The 22,787-nt window shown below is 27.1% G+C and overlaps 2 protein-coding genes across 6 annotated transcripts in view; one reads left to right on the top strand and one right to left on the bottom strand.

The window, feature by feature from the left end:
• Positions 1-14,361, top strand: part of LOC136088867 (neutral amino acid uniporter 4-like) — a 67,732-nt gene extending 53,371 nt beyond the window's left edge. For both annotated transcript variants that reach the window (XM_065813866.1, XM_065813867.1), the window contains exon 9: positions 14,011-14,361. In XM_065813866.1, the coding sequence (XP_065669938.1) occupies positions 14,011-14,267 (257 nt within the window). In that variant the 3' untranslated portion in view covers positions 14,268-14,361. The remainder of the gene's footprint in view (positions 1-14,010) is intronic.
• A 1,028-nt stretch (positions 14,362-15,389) lies between these two features.
• Positions 15,390-21,253, bottom strand: LOC136088866 (zinc finger X-linked protein ZXDB-like). 4 transcript variants are annotated; one of them, XM_065813862.1, is made up of 7 exons: positions 18,621-21,253; positions 17,884-18,085; positions 17,693-17,788; positions 16,559-16,696; positions 16,255-16,315; positions 15,950-16,118; positions 15,390-15,810 (listed from the first exon to the last, which is right to left on the bottom strand). In XM_065813862.1, exon 1 carries the CDS (start codon positions 21,238-21,240, stop codon positions 19,912-19,914), a length of 1,329 nt encoding a protein of 442 aa, XP_065669934.1. In that variant the 5' UTR covers positions 21,241-21,253; the 3' UTR covers positions 15,390-15,810; positions 15,950-16,118; positions 16,255-16,315; positions 16,559-16,696; positions 17,693-17,788; positions 17,884-18,085; positions 18,621-19,911. The 4 variants fall into 4 exon arrangements, with proteins under 4 accessions (XP_065669934.1, XP_065669936.1, XP_065669935.1 ...); XM_065813864.1 differs by having other exon boundaries at positions 17,693-17,767; positions 18,621-21,251; XM_065813863.1 differs by lacking the exons at positions 15,390-15,810; positions 15,950-16,118; positions 16,255-16,315; positions 16,559-16,696 and adding an exon at positions 17,540-17,597.
• Between the last annotated feature and the right edge of the window lie 1,534 nt (positions 21,254-22,787).

Here is a 22,787-nt window from a genome sequence, read left to right as displayed (position 1 = left end):
GAGGTAAATTATTCCATATTTTATGCCCTGGTGTACGATATTTACATGACCGTATTTTTCCAAGCAATTTGTTTTAGGATAATTTACTAAAAAATCAAAGATAATAATGAGAACTTTTTTAATTTTGAAAATATTAGAGATTGAAGGTAGTTATTATTAGAGATATTATTATATTAGAGTGTTATTATATTAGAGAATGAAGGTTTACTTGTATATGATTCCATACAAATAGACAAACAAGACAACATAATTGAACGTTTTGGATAGAAAATAAAGGATGTCAGAATTATAATATTGTTGAAAGTATATTATTTTAAAAGCCTTGCTTTGAAGGTTATATAATCTTAAAAAGCATAAGGCTTGCTTTTTCCTATAACCTGACAAGTATATCTGAGACTTGATTCAAAAATTGCATGGTATATATTAAGTAGAGTTTCTTGGTTGACATAACGATGAATTTTTGTTAGCATCTTATTTGATCTGCACAGTTTTACTGCTGTATCTAAAATGTGATGAAGAGGGAAGGTTGCAGTCAATTTTTATTCCAAGATATTTTAAAGAAACTATGATAAAACTTTTCTGGTCACTTAGCCTGAAATTTAGGTGTTTCTAGATTTTAGATTGACTTGATTTAAAAGTGATGAGGTAAGTTTTGTTGGTATTAAGACTTTGATTTTTAGAGCTCAGATATTAATTGGATAAATCATAGTTTATATGTTTGTTAATTTTTTTTAATGCTTTGTTCATTATAGTAAGTTGGGATTGTTAGCAAAATAGGGAACAGTTGAAATTTCAACTGTTCCTATATTGAGAGAATTCTTAAATAAAAAATAAAAAAAACCAATGGCTCTATTACAGAACCTTGGGAGAACACTTGTGGAGCATCATTGATGGAGAGCAATTGCAATCTATTAGGAAGATATGATAAAAATCATAGGATACCTTTTAAATACAAAAATAAGGTAATTAAAGCTTGGGAATAAAAATACTACAAAAACCAGGACTTCCCTAAAAATATAAGACTAACTCCCCTAAAATATTGGACTAACTCCCCTAAAAATATAGGACTAACTCCCCTAAAAATATAGGACTAACTCCCCAAAAAATATAGGACTACAAAAAATTTTGTTGTTAGATGTTTATTATTTTTCCAATTTTAAGTAGTTGATATAGTGACAATTTTAAATTATTATTTTTGAACTGATAATATATTTATATATTTACAAAATTCTGAATTTCTTAATACTCACTATTTTCATGTAAGTTTTGTCATAATTTTATGCCTAATTTTTTACCACAGTTTTCATTAATTATTGAATTTAATAGAATTAATAAAAATTATTAATAAAGTTAATTTGAATTAATAATTAAAGTTATTTGAATATTTACAGTAATTATTTGAATTATTAATTACTGTTATAAGAATTATTTATTATAATTATTAAATTTACTACTTACAGTTATTAAAATTATTACTTATAGTTCTTTAAATTATTAATTACAATTATTTGAGTTATTAGTTACAGAAATTTAGTTTTGTGACAAAAAACAAAATATATTAGTTTAAAACATTTTAAACTCAATTATTATTAAAATAAATAAATTTTTACAAGTATTAAACTTTATTAGGTTTAATTGAAGAGAATTTATATGTGTCTATGAGAGTCTATAAAAATTATGATAAGACTTGCTCTGTTAAAGCTTGCCAATCTCCCTTTGAAACCTTCTATGCCAAATATTTCCTAAAGTTTTCAATTGTTTGTTCTTAAGACACATTTGGGGGGTTGGATTTTTTATCAATATAATTGACATATTTATCCTTCCAGAAAATCTTTAGAATAATGAGAACTTGCTAAATCTGGCAAAAATAAATAGTTAAGGTCTCCAAGATACTTGTGAATGAAATGGAAGAAATTGTTTTTCTAAACAATCATCATTATAAATTGATGTATTATCTGTAACAGCCTTGGAAGCACAAAACATTTGCTTGAACATACCAGAGATGGCTACCCACGTTAATAATTTGTTCGGAATTTTCTTTTTCCTATAAAGCGAACACTTTCATAGCATATTTTTTTTAATGTTTGTGTAATATGCAGAACTGCCATGTAAAAGTAATTTTCATCATCAATGACCAAAAGTGATTTTGTGTTATAGAACTGGTTAACGAGTTTCCTGCTTCTTTTCTATGCCTTTAATTATTTTATATTTAATATTCATTTTTTTAACCAACTGTCAATTGATTTACACCGAATTTAGAACATATTTTTCTCTAACTGACTCCTTTTCAATTGATGACAAGTCTCATTAATTTAGCTTTCTTTTCTCCAGTCCAAGGTAAATAGTGCATAGTGTATCTAGTAGCATAGGGTAAATAGCAGTATCCAGTCAAGGATAGATAGTAGGTAGTGCTGGATTTTATGATACCAGTAGCAGACTGATCACGATGATCCTGAATCTGACCTAACCTAATAACCTGAACCTGACCTGACCTATATTTATAACACTAGCTATAATACTATTGCTACTATAGAATGACTATCATAAACAATATTAATAAGGCAATCAAAACAAAGATACATTAGTTATAATAATAATAATAGTATTAAAGTTAATATATAATACAATGATATAAAAAAATAGTATTACTAAATAGAAAATAATAATATATTTTTATTAATACAGTAATATATCAAAGCTAAATAAATAAAAGATAAAATTAATACTTTTTAGATATACCATAGATCTCCCTAATTCCAAACAGTCTCTTATTTCGAACAGCTTTAGTTCACTTATTGTTGCATCTTTTATTTTTGTGGATTTTTTAAAAGAAAAACTGATTAATAAATTGGAAGACAAGGGTAATGAGAATATGAAAAAATATTTTTAAAATATATATTGATACCCTGAACTTATTTTTAGTTTTTTTGCAAGTAAAACACTTTTTAAAATACTTTTTAAAACCCTGAAAAACCATCAATATAAAACTGACTTTACTGACTTTTTATGTTACCGCAATGCATGTTAATGCAATCTAAATGTTACTAAAATCTAAATCAACTGTTCGATGTAGAATTTGATGGTGATTATTTATCTGGAAAAAAAAAACTTTACTGACTTTTTATGTTACTGCAATGCATGTTAATGCAATCTAAATGTTACTAAAATCTAAATCTACTGTTCAATGTAGAATTTGATGTGATTATTTATCTGGAAAAAAAAAGTCAAAATTTGCAATACTTTGTAAGATTTAAAAAACAGTACTTTTCTGCATAATTTAAACATTTCCCGAATTCCCAACAGATTTCGGAATGCATTTTATTTTTTGAAAATGTTGGCGTTTTTACATGCAAGTAATTAATAATAATTTTTAACAATAGTATTTTAACGGCATTAACTTATAATATAATAAACGCTTTTAACTTTTTTACTGAAATTCTAAACGTCTTTAATGAATTTCTCAATGTTTATATTAACGTTTGTTAATAAAAAAAAAAAGTCAAAAATTTAAAAAAATAAAGATCGCGAAAGAAAAATTAAACTTTATATTGAGGCAATCAATAATAACATGTCATATTTAGAAGCCGTTGTATGCTATAACATTCCTAAAACAACAATTTTTTCCAGATTAAAAGGAATATATGGAGCGGGTGTTGGTAGTCCAAGAGCTATTATCGCCAATTAGCCAAGTATCGGATATGAAAAGGAACAAAATATTTAAAACAACTTGCCCCAACAAATGAAAAACAATTGACTACAATTTAACTTGTTGCGATGCTTTCGAAATTTCCAACCTCATCAAATCATTTACAAAGATCGAAATTTGATGAAAGCTTGGGTTCAAGGTGGTGCTTCTGATGTTTATTATTCTACCAGCAAATCAGGTTGGATGGGAAGCGAAAAATTCATAGAATGGTTTCGTTTAATTTTTTAAGTTCACGCAAATAAACTTCAAGGATTTAAAGTTCTATTTTAAGATGGCCATGCATCTCACATCAATTTTGAATTAAAAAGATTATCTGAATCAAACATCATAATTTTATTCCAATTGCCAGCTCACACAAGTCATTTTTTGCAATCACTAGGTGTTGGAGTTTTTAAAACAGTAAAGGCGGAACAGAAGCGAGTTGTAGAAATTTACTTGGTTTGAAACTCTTTTTTATGTTTAAGTAACCGGCAGTTTCCAGCTATACTAAAAGACCTTGTTACAAATTAAGGCTTTAAAGCGGAGAATGCACGTAGTAATTTTGAAAATACAGGTCTAAATCATAAACCCTCAGTTGATATATGTACACTTGATGCAGCTATTCCGATTTACCATAAATTAAATTGACTTTTTAAATTAACTTAAATTTTAGTAAATTAGTAGACTTCGTTGCATCTACAGCTTTATCAGTCAATGATATAGCCTATATATCATCAATGAAAAAATAATAAATAATAATATAATAATTATTTAAGCAACTATAATAATTAATACGCATTAGCATAAAAATTAAGTTAATATAACTTACTGCTAATAAAACTGATAATACTGTTCATTATATATTTATCCAAAATTAAATATCTTCAGTAGTTATTTGTCCGTGTAGTCCCTGTTAGTTTAAACAACTTTTTATTAAATTATAGGAGTGCAAATAAAAATATTTGTACACTCCACTTCTCCATACCTATATAAGTCGAATAAAAGTTTTATTTGTAAGTTTATTATTTATTTTATTATTACGCGCGTACAAATAATGACTTTCAAAATAATATAAATTAATAATCATTAAAATTTACTCATTAGATAACTAAAAGCAGCTAAGAAAATTAAAACCACAGAAAAATTTTTAGGGAGAAGGAGGATACAAATTTGTTGCATAATTCAAGGGTTGGGGGGCTTTAGTAAAGCATGACTATCTGTTACTGGGGAGGGTGGAATGTGTGTGTGGGGGGTAGGGGTGGGTGGGGGGTGGAATGTGTCCAAGAATATTAAAATTTGTGTGACTTTTTTCATGGCCATGGTAAGTATAGTATTTTAAACAAAATTCTAACTGGTGGCCATAGAAATATTATCATATTTAAAGTTTTTAAATATTAGGGAATATACCAATAGCGAATATGAGAGTTTATAATGTATTTAGGAAATATCATAAGCAAGAAGTTTACGAATAAAAATTGGAACATTGTTTGAACCAGAAACCTTACCATCATTTAGAGAAAAGAATAAGCAGAGGCGATTGATTCTATGAATAAATTGAGGGAGGGGGGGTTAATCCTGAAAAAGTACCGAGTGGTTCCTAAAAAAATAGGATCCTCAAAAAGGATTCTTAAAACTAAAATTCACCCAACTGGTATGTATTCAAATACCTGACTAGTTTACTCAAAGTTCGTCAAAATACCGGCTATAACTTAAAAATCACCTTATTTGGGAAGAGAATCCCTCTCTTCTACCCCCCACCCCCCCTAAAATCGCATCTGAGAATAAGTGGTATGATTTCATTTTTGTCAGTAAATTTAATGAATATAGAGTCAAGGTTTGGTGTTATCAGATCATTTGTTTCTAATTTATTTATCTTTTAAAATAAGATGAATAAGTTAGAAACAAATGATCCGATATTGGTGGGCCGTGTCGCCGTGGTCAGAGCTAAAGTTAAAGATTTCCGGAAATTTTCAAAAAAATTTAATTGCAATAAACTTGTAGCTAATATATAGTTTTATAAAATTCATTTCTTTGTTTTAAAAATATGTGTTTTTTAAAATAAATGATTTATTAAAAATATTAAAAAAAAAAGGTCCTTAAAAACTAAAATTATATGTAAATATGTTTTTTTTTCAAAAAGCAATTAAACGCTTGGAAAAAAAAAAAAAAACCAGCAGTTCTATATGTGTTAATGTTCTAATTGCACACCATAACACCTCGTGCAATATCTGTCCGCTTTCTCTATGCTATCTTTCTAACTCGACTTTTTGACTTTTGCTCTATGATCCTTCGTTCTTCTCAAATTCACTTACTCTTTGTCTGTAAAGCAGGTTATGATACTCTTTAGTGAGCTGAACTTGTCTTTGCAGGCCTTGATATGTGTCTTCTATATGGCAATTAACCGGAGGAGGATAAACCACAATACCGTATAAAACGCTCAAGTTGTTGTATGTTACTTTTACTTACGTTAATTTTGTGAATCAACAAAAATTAGATGTTTTTCGAGCTTGTCTTTTGAGCTTGTGTATAATGTATTTCTAGCTTTTACTTCTCTCATCGACGATGTAAAATATTCACAATAGAACGAATAAAATCTTTTTTTAGATTAATAAGTTTTATTGTGTTTTAAAGAAACAAAAATTTTTTACGTGTATATAGATTGAATAAAAAGACGATTTTAGGGAGAGGGTGTGTGGGGAAGGGGGTGTTCTACCCCCACAAAGAAAGTGATTTTCAATTTATAGTCGGTTTTTTGACAAATTTAGTCAGGTATATGACACAGTTCAATTGGATGAATTTTAGTTTTTAAGGACCTTTTTTTTTTAATTTTTTCAATAAATCAGTCAGTACTTTTTACAGATTCATCATCCTCCACCCCTCCCTCATTTTATAATTTATTGATTTATAAAGTCAAAAGTGCCCTAGCAAGGTTGTGGCGAGTGAGACTTAGGTTTTAAAAGCACTTATTTGAACATAGCTGTGATATCATTAGTTCTTTATTTTTATAGCTAACTATATTTTTAAATATTCAAATTTAGCACAAAAAAATTGTTTTACACCACTAGCTTGCTACGGCAATAGGCTTGATCATCAATACGCTTAGCAAACAATAGGATAAAACAGTTTTAGAAAATTTTGAAAACAAATCATAGTTGCTACTTAAAGTTACAATAAAAAAACTCAACAAAATACCAAAAAAGTGTTTTTCAATGGAGGCTTAAAATTTTTATATTCTTCTTCGCAATATTTTACCATAAAATTGTCCAAAACAACTGCCTAAAAAAACATAAAATTTTACCTCTTAATTATAAAATAACTTATCTTTTTTTGAAAATTTCCGGAAAATTTTCAACTATTTAGATAGACGATAATTCGTCTAACTTTTTTTACCGTGAACTTTGGGAAGTCAGACGAGAAAACTTTGGTTATTTAAAAAAAAAGCTTAGCAGGTTTAAGGACGGGGGTAATAAACTTTTAAAAAACCAATTATCAATCATTTTCAACAAATTATATATCATTTTACCAAATTTAAGATACGTCAAATATATTTTGTTAACCCATATTTTTAACTTTCAAACTAAAAAAAGATACATTAAAGTTTTTTCTGATTGCAGATTTATAAAAAAAATAATAAATTCATTTATTTTTTTTCTTACTCATAAGTAGTGGCCAAATTCAGTCAGATTAACTTCAAATTTAATATATTAAATTCAACCATTTTGTTTTGCTTTTTATATACTCATAAATTTTGGAGTACTCTTTTATTGCAACAGGGTATTCAATTTTTAATAAATGGATGATGAGTTGTTTGATTTTTAATGCAATGATCACGATGTTTCATTGCTTAAAAAAGAAAACATTTTACCATCATCAAAAAAAAAAGTCAAAACCTTCTAAGGTTATCTTACCTCCTAGTTCATTAAACGCATGGATTTTATATCTTCATTATATCACACAAAAGTATTCATCCTGTGATGATGGTTCTATGAAAATTAATCTATGGGATAATAATGGAAAAATAACAGACGCTGACCTAAATATAGAAAAAATCTTAAATAAAAAGCTAATTTATTCAAATAACTGTCATTGTATTTGTAAAACATGCTATATAAATGTTAAAAGAATATTAGCAAAAATACAAAAAAATATAAATGCCATATCAAGAGGTCGTGAAATTCTTAAAGATATCTCACAAAGAATATTAATATCTACACCAAAAGCAGAAGAAACAGATTGTAGAATATTTGAGCAAATAAATGAAGCTTGATCAAAGAATATTTTCGAACAAACAAATTGAAGCTTGATCGTTGTATTATTATATTTTTCATCATTAAAATTATCATCTGTTTTGGAATGAAATTGACCATATAGTATATCAAGATAGCTTTTATATTTTTCTCGTAGTTGTTTGTAAAAATACCAATAAATTGATCTCACATTAGTCATAGTTGTAGAAAAGACTAAAGTTCTTTTAGCTGAATAAGTATTCAAAAGAATATGTTGAACAACTGGGTAGAAAAATTTCTCTGGATCTCTTGAGTCAATATGTATTAGACTGTATTTAATATTTCTTCTTTCTAGTTTAGATGGTATAATAACCAAATTATGCACACAAAGATTATCAATAATAAAGTCAGCAGTACTTTTAGCTGCAGTTGCTGTTGATGCCAATACTGGAATTGTTTTAGGGACAAGTGATCGCAATTAAAGAGTCTATTATAATGAGACCAAAATGCATCTGATTGTGTACTTGAACATCCCCTATAACAATCAAAGACAAATAAGGTATAAATAAAATCATGTAAATCACAAAATTTTACTTTTTATAATGCTCTAGGCTATGCATTCTCTTCTTTCAATGAGTAAAATTCTATAATTTTAATTTTATGTATTACAAGAAGGTCTGACATTAAAGTTGTAAATATCAATGTTTACTTTATGCAGCAAACTTATCTATATAACAAAATCACTCACCACTTTTACGCACAATGGCTTCAATTGCAATTGCAACAAGTTTCTGATTAAAGGCAAAGCCATTGACAATTGATTTATAAGTTGTTATAATGGCTTCAGGTTAACAAAATATTACATTTGCTTCATTGTAATTTATTTTAAAAAAAAAACAAACAATATATACTTTCAAACAATAAACAACACTGCATAATTCAAAAAAATTTACTTAAAGCATGTCTAAATTCAATATCAGAATAGAATATCAGAAATATATTTTATAATAAATGCTTAACGCATTTAGAATTAATGAAATGTGATGAATGCTAAATGCATTAAGTATTTTGAGCAATTTTAAGCAATTAAGCAACTTCTCGATACATTTTATTTACAAATTATTACAAATAATGCAATTGCAAATTATTATGCATTCCCTAAAAAATTTTTTAAATGTTTTCTACAGAAAATTGAAATCAAAATTTCAAAATTTATAAACAACATTTCAGAAAAAAATATATGATTTCTCAGGGTAATTATCAAGCAAAAACTAGACTTTTTCTAGAAAAATAAATAACTTTATTTGGTAATTAAAATAATGCATAATAATGATAATTATTATCTCTGTTTGATCATCCTTTATATTTTTCTTTGTTGATTATGCTTCATAGAAGCTACCTTGATTCCCTTTTTACTAAGAATGCTTTCTTGATCTTTCATTAAACTCAAAAGCGCAGAAACAATATTTTATTATTGCACATCTTAGTACATATTCATATCGAATACTATCAGGTGTTTGTCCTTCTCTAAACAATTTTAAAGTGAAGGTAAAAAAGGGTAAACATTGGAATTGATTTTTCACTGCCTGTTGGTTGGCAAACAAAACAATTTACGCCATTGCTGAGAGCTACTAAAGATTCTTTTTGGTAATCCTTCAAAGATTTAATACAAAATAATTCACAAACTATTTTAAAAGCATACTTTAAATTATCTTTTTCGTTTGTCATATAGCTTCTGAAGAGCAACTAAATTTTAGCGCATTTTTAAAATAAAACCCCTGAAACGTTACGATATTTCATTAGGATCAAAGTAAAGCCGCAGGAACATATTTGTTCCGGTAGATGATGAATTGCATTAGCGCAAAAACCAAAGTTTTCTCGTCTGACTTCCCAAAGTTAACGGGAAAAAAAAAGTCAGACGAAATATCGTCTACTATTTAGAGCGCTTTAGATGCAAGAGAACCAAGGCGCCGAAGCGAGCTCTAAGCATATTTCGCGTCATTGATAAGAAAGGAAGCGTGAGCTTCCTAAATGCTCTTCTGCGGTGCTCTGCAACAAGACCGTTAGGTTTTCTTGGGGCACCTAAAAAAACAAAAAATTGAAGAAGAAAAATATCTAATAGTTAGATTGCAGGAAAAAGTCAAACAACTATTTTCCTTTTACATCCCTATCGACAAGAATTACAAATCTTGAGTGATTTGTAATTCTTGTTGATAGGGATGTAAAAGGAAAATAGTTGTTTGAAGCAATGGTGTTTAAATACTTTTAGATTGCATTATCTGAGTTTGTTGTTATAAGATCTATATTAAAATCACCAATTATAGTACTTAACCGACTCACTACCGTGGGTTGTTTAAGAGAAAAGTTTAATCACGAGAAGTTAACGATTTTTCTACGGGCATTTGGTTTTAAAAGTTTTTGTTAATGATAAATAAGTTTATTCTAACGTTTTAAATAGAAAAGTTGAAACTCGGACTGCGTAATTGAATTATTATTATTTTTTTACTAATTTAATATTTTATTATTAATTTAACTTTTTGTTATAAACTTAGATTATTATTTAACTAAGATTATTGTTTTATTATTAATTAATAAAAGATTATTATTTTTCATTAATCATGGCGCTCTATAAGTAACAGGCCGTGACACGCAAAATTCAGAAAATAATGTGGGTGCCGAGTTTAACTTCTTGAATATATTATGAAAAGGACTCGGATGATATAAAAAAAAACTTGCTTGCTTCGTTTACTTCTTTACTTTGTCAGTTATAAAAGTGGTGAAAAAATGCTGTCTATGGATGCTCGACAAATTACTTATCACAGAAAAAAAATTCAAACAATTCAAAAGCGTCAGTTTATAGATTTCCAAGAGACGAAGAAGAGAGAACATGTTGGATAAGATGTATTCCTAATGCAAACTTAAAAGTGTCAAGCAATACTGTAGTCTGTGAACTGCATTGGCCCATAAACTTTGAAAAAATTAAAGTAAAAGGAAGAGAACGACCAAAGAACCCACCATCAATTTGGCCTAATGTCCCTCTCAGTCAAATACCACCATCTATACCCTCTATAATATCAACTAAACGTGCATCACTCTCAAGCCGAAATAATTATGATTTATTTTAAGCAAAAGATAATGTTGATTTTGACGTTTTTTGTGATAGATTGCTTAATAAAAAACGAAAAATTTTTTCTGTAGAAATTATAGCCTTTATTTCAGCTAGCAAACTTTATGTACAATCTACACACTTTAATTATGCAACACCAAAATTTCTCATTATATTTGATAGTTCTTTAAAGTTTGAAGTCTATTTCAATGGTGTGAAAAAAAAGTCTATACTGTATCTAATGTTGCTAATACGTGGTCTAAATTTTAAGAAGTATTACGATATCTAAACCTTTTGGCACCAAATAAAAAAGAAATAGTTATGAATGAGCAAGTTAATTCAATGAACACAAGTAAGTACAGTACTTAGTGTAATCATCAGAGCATTTGAGTATTTTGCCACCTCTCGTACACTTTATAAAAAACTACGTGATGATTTTAAACTACCTTCTATTCGAACATTAACACGCATTACCTTAAGAGTATCAAAGTCTGATGATAATTTATTTTTAAAACAAGTTTTTGATAATTTAAGTAATAGTCAAAGAACTTGTATTATTCTTCACGACGAGGCTTATGTAAAAAAATGCTATTATACCACGGAGGTGCTGTTTTTGGAAAAGCATTAGATGACCCAGGTTCTCTTGCAAAAACTGTTTTAAGTGTCATGATAACTTGTATGTTTGGTGGACCTAAATTTTTAGTAAAAATGTTACCTCTAAACAAATTAAATTCTCAATTTCTTTAGGATCAAATTCAGTCGACTGTAGAAGCAGTAAAAGATTCAAATGGCGAAGCAAAAGCTATTATATGTGACGGAAATCGAACTAATCAAGTGTTTTTTAAAAGGTCTGACACATTTCCTGAAAGATCTTGGATCAAAAATATCCCAAACAACTGGCTGACAGAAAAAACTGGAGAACTTGTTTTTTATAAAAATGGTGTTGAGAAAAAAGCTTGTTGGAAGCATTTAAGAAAACTTTATGAAGCTGAATCTAATTGTCTAATAAAACTTTCTGATTTGAATGTAGTTTCTATTCGACCAAGTCATATTAAAAAACAATCTGTTTCTACTTGTCTAAAGGTCTCTGACAAAACATACAATGCTCTACTTAATCACCCCGAAACCAACAACATCTCAAACATAAGCCAAACTGCTGAAAAAAATGTAAAAAGTGTTGATGTGGATTGTAGATTTAATGATAATCAACAAGCTGTCATCAGAGATCCGAATGATGATAGATTAAAGTTTGTTTTTGATTTTGGAGAAATGGCATTACGCATGACAAGTAATTCGGGAAAACGCATAAAACAGTTAACCCATGATACAGGACATTCCATAGATCATACGTGTAAAGGAATTGTTGAGCTGACGAAAACATTATTAGAAGAAACACACAAATATGTTCTATTAGGAAAATTTACAACAGACTCACTTGAAAAAGAATTCAGCAAGTTAAGACAAGGATCTGGTGGCACATATTTTTTAAGTGTTCAACAAATAATTGAAAAGTTCAATATTTCTAAAGCTTCACTTTTGTTGACATATAACATTAACGAGTCAGCTTCTTATGCAGGACATTCTTGTCAATTTTGTGGATTTTTTCTTGATGAGTCTTCAGCTGAGGTATTTGACAATTTACCAACACTTGAAAAAGTATAACTGTTCAATCAAAGATGTCTCTTGTTTACATTGCTGGATATGTATCTCGAAATGATGATTTGCCTAACGAAGAGGAACTTTTGACTAAAACAATGTTTTATTTTGAAAAGTTTGGTCAATATCTTAAATCAATCGATAGATTGATTTTTACTCTTTATCTCTATTAAGGACAAAGTTTGTCGGACATTTCTGTGCAATATTTTCATGCTAATATCAGAGCATTACTCTTTTGATATGGAGCGACATTATGGTAATATACTGTCAAATATTTTTATTAAAAACTATTGCAAACTTTTAACACCAAAATCAAACAAAGAACCATCTCTTAAAATTTTAAAGTTGTCATGTTAGGTTAACAGTCATTGACATTTTTATTGTTATTTATTTGTTGTTATTTAATTGATTCTTTAAAGTTTCTGTTTTATAATTTTAAAAGTATTCCTTATTCACATAAGGCATTATAATATATTCTTATTTAAAGATGTAGTTTCCCAGTATTTTTACTGTAGTACTTTACAGAATAAAAACCACAGTATGCTATTTAGTTCTCTTTTTTACCTGACTTTAAACTTGTTTTTATTTCATTGTTTTGGCAATTTTATTAATTAAAGCAATAAAATTTTTTATGAAAATTTTGAAAAAGATCTAGAAATTGTTTTTATAAATTTATATAAATCTTTACTCTATTGTATCGCATAACGGGAGACATTAAATAAAAGTTTTTTTGAAAACAAATTATATTCGTCATATTTATTTTTTGAAATATCGGCCCCCACATTATTTTCTGAATTTTGCGTGTCACGGCCTGTTACTTATAGAGCACCATGTCGTTAATAATTTTTCTTCAAATATATTCAAAACCAGTTCGTCGCTCATACGTTTTTCGCATTTACGACTCTGAACCGTTTCAAATGTCGGCAATAAGCCAGTAAGCTTACAACGCTCAACTTATTTGTAAGGCCCTAAACATATGTGCGTTTTAGTTAAGCGCGAGGCCCCACTCGTTTAGGCGCCCTTCATTTCGAATATAAAGTGCACAACTCAATACACTAGGAAAAAGACTAAAATTTATATACAACATTTTTGTAAGTGCTATTTTTTAATTGCTCTAAATTTTCGAAGCCTTAATTGCAAATTTTCAAAGTCTAAGCGGGGCCCTAGTTGCTTATAGGCCCGTAAACTTTGCTTACACTTACCTTGCGCAGCTACGCAGTTGATACTTAATCTTTTTTAATCTTAAAAATGTTTTTGGTTCTTTTTTTTATCTAATTTTCAACTAACTGAATAATAAATTTTTTGTATCGTCTTTATTAAAATGAAGTATAATTTAGGTTTGTGTGCCATTGGAATACCTCAAATTGGAAATTTTATATCTCTTATTGGCGCTGTAACAAGTTCAAGCCTTTCAATAATATTTCCAGCTTTAATTCACATTCTTACATTTAAAAAAGAAGATCTTTCAAAATTCGCTTTTGCAAAAAATATGCTTTTAATAATTGTTGGGGTTGCAGCATTTGTTATTGGCACGTATTCATCTTTACTAGCAATTGCTGATGGATTTCGTTCATCAAAAAATAAATATTTATAGGACTAATTTATACTTTTATTGCAATTTTTTTATTTAGAATTATTTTTATAATTTGAAAATATTGCTTTTAATAAAATAAAAGTTGTATTTAAAATTTATGTTGTTTTTAAATAAAATTCGCGAGAGAGTTGCGAGTTAAGAGTTGCTGGACTTTTTTTATGGAAATCTATTATAGTAGCGTGATACCCCATATAATTTTTTATAACAATGTATAAAATAAAAATTCTGATTTATTTTAGCTAATGACTTTAAGAATTTAAGTGTTGTATTTTCTAATACTATCTTTCAAAAAATGATTTAAAACAGTAAATGAAAAGTAACTCTTCATGTTTCAATATAGATTATATTCAATATTATAGGACGTAAAAATTTTTTTACTTATATTTAAAAGATATCGATTTCAATAAATTGATGATTCTTAATAGTTTGTATTTCAGCGGAAATGACGTAGTAATAAGTTTTTTTAAATTGCTTTACATTAGTTGTTTTGCCTCCGCTTTTCTCATGTTCCAAATACATTATATTCCAAATATATTATTTTCTTTCGTACTATTCGCTTAACCAATAGTATTATTCGCTTTTTATTTTTACTGCTACTTATATTACTACTATTATCTTTTATTTATAATATTCTTATTATTTTACACTTTTACACTAATTTGTATAGAATCATTTTTTAGTATTTTGTAAAAAGTACTATTTGTTTATTGAATACACTGTAAAACTTTACCGTGAAAATCACGGTACTATACCGTTACCCATAAGTGCCGGTATTGTACCGTGATTATTTTACGGTAAAACACCGTGAATAAATCTCGGTAAAACGCCGTTATTTTACGGTAGAATACCGTGATTATTCTGTAATGAAACAGCGTGAATTACGGTATAGTACCGTGATTAATTTACAGAAATGCCTCGCTCATTTGTTGTAAAATATTTTTTGTACAACTTAAATCAAAATTTTTACTATTTTCGAAAATGTTTCGCCTGTTTCATTTTGTCTTATTTTTTCATTTATTTCAATTGTATTTCAATTACATTTTTTTAAATTGTATCTTCAATTATAAATATCTATTAACATATGTTTGTTTATATGCTAATGGCAACAAAAACACGTCATATTTTTAAAAATCTTTTCAGTTTTACATTACTTACATGTTATTAAATAGAAATAGTTACTCAGATAAATTAAATGAATATAATTAAATTCAAATAAAAGGAAAATTTAAAATCTCTTACATATCAATATGACGTTATATAAATAGTTATATTCGGTAAGTAGGAGTTTTAGAATGTATTAAATTCAAAAATAAAACAAAAGACATCATTGTAAAACTTTTGAAATTTACAAATAAATATAAATAACTACATAACAAATTGCTGTTTCAAAGTTATATTAAAAAGTTTAGCAACGTGGTAAATTCAAATATTATTAAATTTCGCAAACTTCTGCAGTATTGACAGCACAATTTTGCTTATTGCTGAAGTCTTCTTCGTTCGCCTTGCTTTGCTCCCTTTTTCAGGATTGATGCCGAAAAATGCACTAGAACGGTCAATAATATATGTATAAGCAGTTGACGTTTAAAAATATTCTCATCAATAAATATCATTAACATCAAATACTATGTAAACCTTAGACAAATTAAACACATTTAATTAAACATAATATAAGCATTATATACCATTGACAAAATTCTAATATTTATGAAGCTTCTTTTGGATATGGCATATTGAAAATATAAAAACTAGCAAATAAACAACAAAATGACTTGATGAAATTGTTCATTCCATCAACTACAACAATGCAATCAATTACCAGCATGAATCGATTTGCTGTAAATAGCGAATTCCCTAAAAAAAGAATGCAAGTTGACCTAACAAAAATCCATTTTAAATATATAAAAATAAAAATGATCAAGCTCATACCTTTTTTTTTTAAATTATTTTCAAAATCTGAAAACATATTAGAACTTGTAATTCAACATACCATAAACACATAGATGATGAGAATTTGATCTTGGCACCAATTCTGTTTGATCCATTGTCTCCTAAACATATTTTTTTTACTACTAAATATCTTTTAGTAACTACATTGCATTTTATTATAAAATGAGTGAAACACAATTAATTGCTTGAAAATATGTATTGGATATATTTTAAATTAATGATTACTATCTTTAACATACATCCACAAACATAAAGAGTGCGTCAAGTTTTTCATTAAAAAAACTAATCAAAGCCATTAAATCTGACAAAGTTTCATGTTTTGCTTTATCTAAATTTATTATCACCTTCTTTACTTTAAGGTCTGCTATTCCACAACTATGCAAAAATAAATATAACTTTCCATCATAAAATGCTTTCATCAAAAGTTCACCAGCATTCACTCCGCCCATCAAAACATCAAAGTGATGTAGCAAACCATCAACCTAAATAGAAAAAACCAATTTAAATATATATATATATATATATATATATATATATATATATATATATATATATATATATATATGTATATATATATATATACATATATATATATATATATATATATATATATATATATATATATATATATATATATATATTTATATATATATACCAAAACTAAATAAAATAAACTTCTACAAAAATCTAATTAAATACTATAAAAAAATCTCTATTTAGTAGTAATATAGATTAATACATACTGGTTAATAATATAAGTTATATTATTTTTAAATAAAATTAATTTAATTTACTGTAAATAAATTGGGGAATTTTATCAACAAATCATTCAATAACATCTTTTCATTTATTTCAGTTCGTTACAAATAGTATTCGAGTTCTTCAGGACTGTTTGAAACACTGAGAACTGGTTCTCGGTTCAAGCAACCATAACTATCAGTTTTTCTTTTTCTAACATCTACTGATAATTGTTCCTTTTGGGATTCCATATTTAAAACACTCATTAATGGTGGAACACAGTTTGGCCACTGCAGATAGTCATAACGGTTTACTAGTTATAACATTTAACTGTCATGTACTACAGTGATTGGTAGTGAATCACTGTAGTACCATACTCATCTTTAAACGATTTAGGATATTTGGCAACCATAGAAGATGCAATTACATCTAAATGTTTTTTTAATGGCTTTGGGCAAACAGCAAGGAAATCATTTATAATAATTCTTATAATTGCACACTGAAGTGCTGTTGAAGGTCTTTCTCCAGCTGCTAATGACATTTTTTTAGATGTGCTGCTGATTGGTATTTGACATTTGTTTTACCTGCTAGGTAAAACAAATGTCAAATACCAATCAGCAGCACTTACATGTTTAATCTTCATTACTAGACAAAATTGACACAATATTTAAAATAGAGCAATTAAATATATAAAGAACACTAACTAAATATTTTATTAACAACTTTTTTTAATAACTTACTCGAATTAGTTGAGTTATTTTTCACTTCAACTGTGGGCACCATTTGTATGCTGGATTGTGTGGCCACAATAAAATCTACAGAGTTTTGGGATTGTTCTGCATAAAATTTTATTAATATTATAAATAAAAATATATAAATGTATATGATAATAAAAATAATATTTATTTTGAGTATCATAAATCTTTTTTACCAGAGCTTTCCTTTGCCCAAGATTTAAGGAGTTTGGGTTGTTGGATGGGTTTTAGCAAAACCAAATCATCAACTTTAACCAGGTAGAGATCTGTTTCATTTTCAACACCTATTTCCCATAAATTTTTCACAACCTGGTTTAAAACACATCCGTCAATATTTGGCAGTGTTCTTAAAATATTACATTTAATAACCTCCATTATCTAAAAAAATAGATCATATATAACATGTGTATATCATAAGAGTATCATAATAAAAGTAATATTATATTGTAAGTAAATTTTACAGAGTTTGATGTGGTTATTTAATTTAAAAGATTACAACTAATTAAATTTAAAAAACATATATATAGTATTCACAAAATGTAGTATTCAAAAAAAATAAATTAAATTAAAAATATATATATAAAATATTAAAAATTATACTTGCTTCCATTTTAAATTATACTAAGCAAAAAAACAAAACATTATAAAATTTAACAAAATTCTTAGTAAGGCATTATACATATAATTATGCAGCAAAATTCTTAAAAAAGAAAGTTTTCTTAAAACGTTTTTATAATACTCTCTACTATTGTTTTTGATTGGTTCTTATGACTGGTTCTTTAAATAATATTTCTGAAAAAAACTGCACACATTTACTGCATAAATACTATAAATAAAATAGTTTACAAATAAAATCTTTTATCATGATATTGCCAAATAAAATATATAACTTTTAAAAATTATTTATGTAAACCTGTAGTTATTCGATGAGCATGAAACAGAGTGTTTTAAGGAAATAAAAGAGCGATTGCAGTGCTTGTAAGATGGTAGCGGAAGGTAGTCTATTAAAGAAGCAATCATTATACATCGAATCTCATTATTTTCTCCACACACCTCATACATACCAAGCTCATGCACAAATTGTGTGTTCTGCTCATTAATAAGAGCATACTCGTTTCCATGTGTATCAAAAAAAAGAAACAAAATTCTTGCAAAAATAGGAAGTTCGTGATCCTTTGTAAAGTCAAAAATCAAGAATAAATCTTTTTTGTAATGGGTACCTTGATAGACAATATGGGTAGAAAATGTATCCGGCAGTTGTCCACATGTAGTTATAATTGCCTCAGAAATGGTAGAACTAAAATTTTTGACATTGAATGAAAATGAATTGACCGCATAAATTTTTGAACTTGGTAAGCTTGAATTATTGTATGATTGCAACAACTGGTGTGTCTCTGTTAAGGTTTTACATACATGCTTGTAATTGTTAAAATTTCTGGCACATTTTTTAAAGTAAGAATGCTTTTGTTCAAACCTTAAAGTGAAAACTCGCATTAGAGGCCCGTAACGTAAAATTAGCTGTGGATAGTGGGACAAATAATGATGTTTTGGTAATAGTTTAGAAGAAGAGAATAATTCTCTACGAGAAGACAAATAACCATTTATTAAAACCTGCAGATAAGCAATATGTTGAATGTCAATTTTAGGTGAACATATAATCTCAACAATTTCTTTTAGTCTTAAATACAATAACCACATAGGATCTTCAAAATCTAGAATGTAAATTCCTATATTAAGGGGAAACAAACGCTAAAACACCCAGTTTTGAACTGCATGACCATTTAACTTTTCAGTACTCGAAGTTTTATTCATCTCACAAGGTTTATCCAAGGCATCTCCTTCAAAATATTTCTGCATGTTAATTCTTCTGTTGATGTTGTTAAATGAAAACCATCGCTTACTAACAAAATATTTAACAAATAAATACATATCTCGTGAAGCAACGCCTTCGAAGATATCATGAGCTAAGCATGGTGGCAAACCTGTAGACACATGAAATCCACATAAACCATTAAATGGTGAATTAAATTTTATTCCTTCAAAATTGTTACCATTATTCTGAGCTAATTGAAACAGGCTATTATTGTGGCTTGATTCTGTTCGATCTAGTCCACAGAATTGAGGGTTAAAATCAAACTCTGCACGTGTTGCTAAACAGTATCGACAAAAGTGTGAAACTGTGCTAAAATTTTCACAAAAGCCTCCTATAGAACAGATATTTCTGCCAATTCAGAAAATATTGGTGCAAATACTTTGCTGAGGCCAAAGTACTTTAAATCTGCATCTTTACACATAAGTACCAGCTGTAGCTGCTCCGATGCATATCTCTTGTGTGATGGAATATTAGCTAATGTTAAGTAAACTGCAAGTATTTTATGTTTTTTTCTTCCTGATCCAATTGGGTTGACAATTTCAAAAGAATCTTGATATAGAATAAGATATAAAATTTTATCATCAGACTTTGCAATATCTTGAATTAGGGATCCACTCAGTAAGTCTGAATATATGCCAAAATTTTCCTCATGTTTTACCCAAAACCCAGGTTCATTGCTGTGTTTATTGTACATCATTTTTAACAAGTCCTTTATTGGAACATGATGAACAGTTCTAAATTTTTTATTGGCATCAAAACCTAAAGTAAATTCTATTGGAGATATGTAACTCATATTTTTATGAAAATAAGCTTTCCTTTTTTTATTAGTACTTAAAGCGTACAAACTGTTTATCTTTATTTGTTCTGACTTAGAAAATTCACTTAAAATATTTTCACAGATATCACTGCTTTGATTCGAGATTGCAGAAGTCAGACTTTGAACAGAGAATTGAGTACTCAAATTATTAACTACCATAAGTTCATCAAAAATAGATTGAACACAAGAAGCTGGAAATATATTTTTTACTTGCAATTTTAAAAAAAAGAGAGCTTGATCCTTCAAATATTTTTCAGAAGAAATATCATCAATACAATCATGAAACTCTTTATTTTCATAGTGTTCTAAAGATCCACATGAAATGCTTTCTTGTTCAAGGGTGTTAACATCTTTATTGTTGTTTAAATTAGAAGAATTTAAGCTATGTACAACATACAGTGGCATGATAAAACTTGAATCCGATTGCTTGTGTCGTCTTGTTATATGAGATGCAAATGAATTTCGATTAGTGTACGAACTTTTGCAATTCATGTAAGGACAATGAACGCGGTCAAGTGAATCAAGATGCAATTTAAGATGTAAGATAAACTGAGATAGTCCAGCACATACTTTTTTACATATTGCAATATCACATTTAAAACTTTGGAAAATGTTATTTATTTCTGTTGTTGGTTTATTTTCAATAATACTTTTATTATGTTCTTTTCTTATATGCAATTTGAAAGTTGAATACGTTTTGAAAATAATTCTGCAATTTTGAATGCAACAAGGAAACTGAATATTAGCTAAATTGCGATGGCTTTGATAATGAATCATATAACTCAGCAAAGATTTCATTTTTTTGCCACAATGGTTGCATGATTTTAAATCCAATTTAGACATTATCTTTTTTATAAACTATATATATATATATATATATATATATATATATATATATATATATATATATATATATATATATATATATATATATATATATATATATATTTATATATATATATATATATATATATATATTTATGTATATATATATATAAATATATATATATATATATATATATATATATATATATATATATATATATATATATATAAATTATGTTAGTGCATTCTACAAACAGAGTGCTCAATGTTCTAAAAGAACAGAGCAATAATAAATTAGTAAAAACACTTATCTAATTTTTGATTTCTTCAACACTGTGTTTCACCATCAGTAGGTTCATCAGGAAGAATGTATGTATGTATGTATGTATGTATGTATGTATGTATGTATGTATGTATGTATGTATGTATGTATGTATATATATATATACATATATATATATATATATATATATATATATATATATATATATATATATATATATAAATATATATATATATATATAAATATATATATATATATATATAAATATATATATATATATATATATATATATATATATATATATATATATATATATATATATATATATATATATATATATATATATATATATATATAGATATATATATATACATATATATATATATATATATATATATATATATATATATATATATATATATATATATATATATATATATATATACATATACATAATTATATATACAAAATATATATACTAATAGTATATATATTTTGTATATAATATATTATATGTATATAATATACATATAATATAATAATTATTGGGATTTATAATATTTATAGGATTAAAAGGATATAAGGTATGATATAAAACACAACTAGATAACCTAGCTGTGATCTTCAGGCTGAAGTCTTCAGCCTAAAGATACCATGGACTTCAGCTTTGTCTTAGTAAGATATAGCTGAAGTTAATGATATCTTCAGGTGTTTGATATCAACGTGTTTGATATCAAACACGTTTTATATACTCAATCTTTAATTTTATATTTGATGTCAACACGTTGATATCATATAAGCTATATCATAAAATCAAGTGCAATAAGAAATGACATTGAAACAAATAATATTATTTTGTAAATTATAGGATCAATTATTTAGACATATACAAATATTTCAAATATCAACCCAATTTACTTAATTTGTCTAAAAATTTTACGATGGTATACCGTGAAGTAGTTACGAGTTGTGTTCGCGGCCGAAATACCGTAATAATTACGGTATTGTACCGCAAAATGCGTTCACGGTGAAATACCGTGTTATTCACGGTATAGTACCGTGAATTTCACGGTAAAGTTTTACAGTGTAGTATTATTCGCTTATCGAATTGTACTATTTGTTTAACGAATAGTACTTTTCGTTAAACTTTGGTACCAAAGTTTAACAAATAACTTGTTATTAAAACTCTCTTCGCCGGTGCTTACTCTTTATAGTCACATTTTAGTAACATTAAAATTTTTTACAAAAAAAAGGGCAATTCCACGCTCAAGTGCGTTATTTC

Source organism: Hydra vulgaris, chromosome 12, assembly GCF_038396675.1.
Source record: "Hydra vulgaris chromosome 12, alternate assembly HydraT2T_AEP".
Classification (NCBI taxonomy): Eukaryota; Metazoa; Cnidaria; class Hydrozoa; order Anthoathecata; family Hydridae; genus Hydra; species Hydra vulgaris.
The sequence above is the reverse complement of the archived record's forward strand: the minus strand, read 5'-3'. Positions and strand labels throughout refer to the sequence as shown.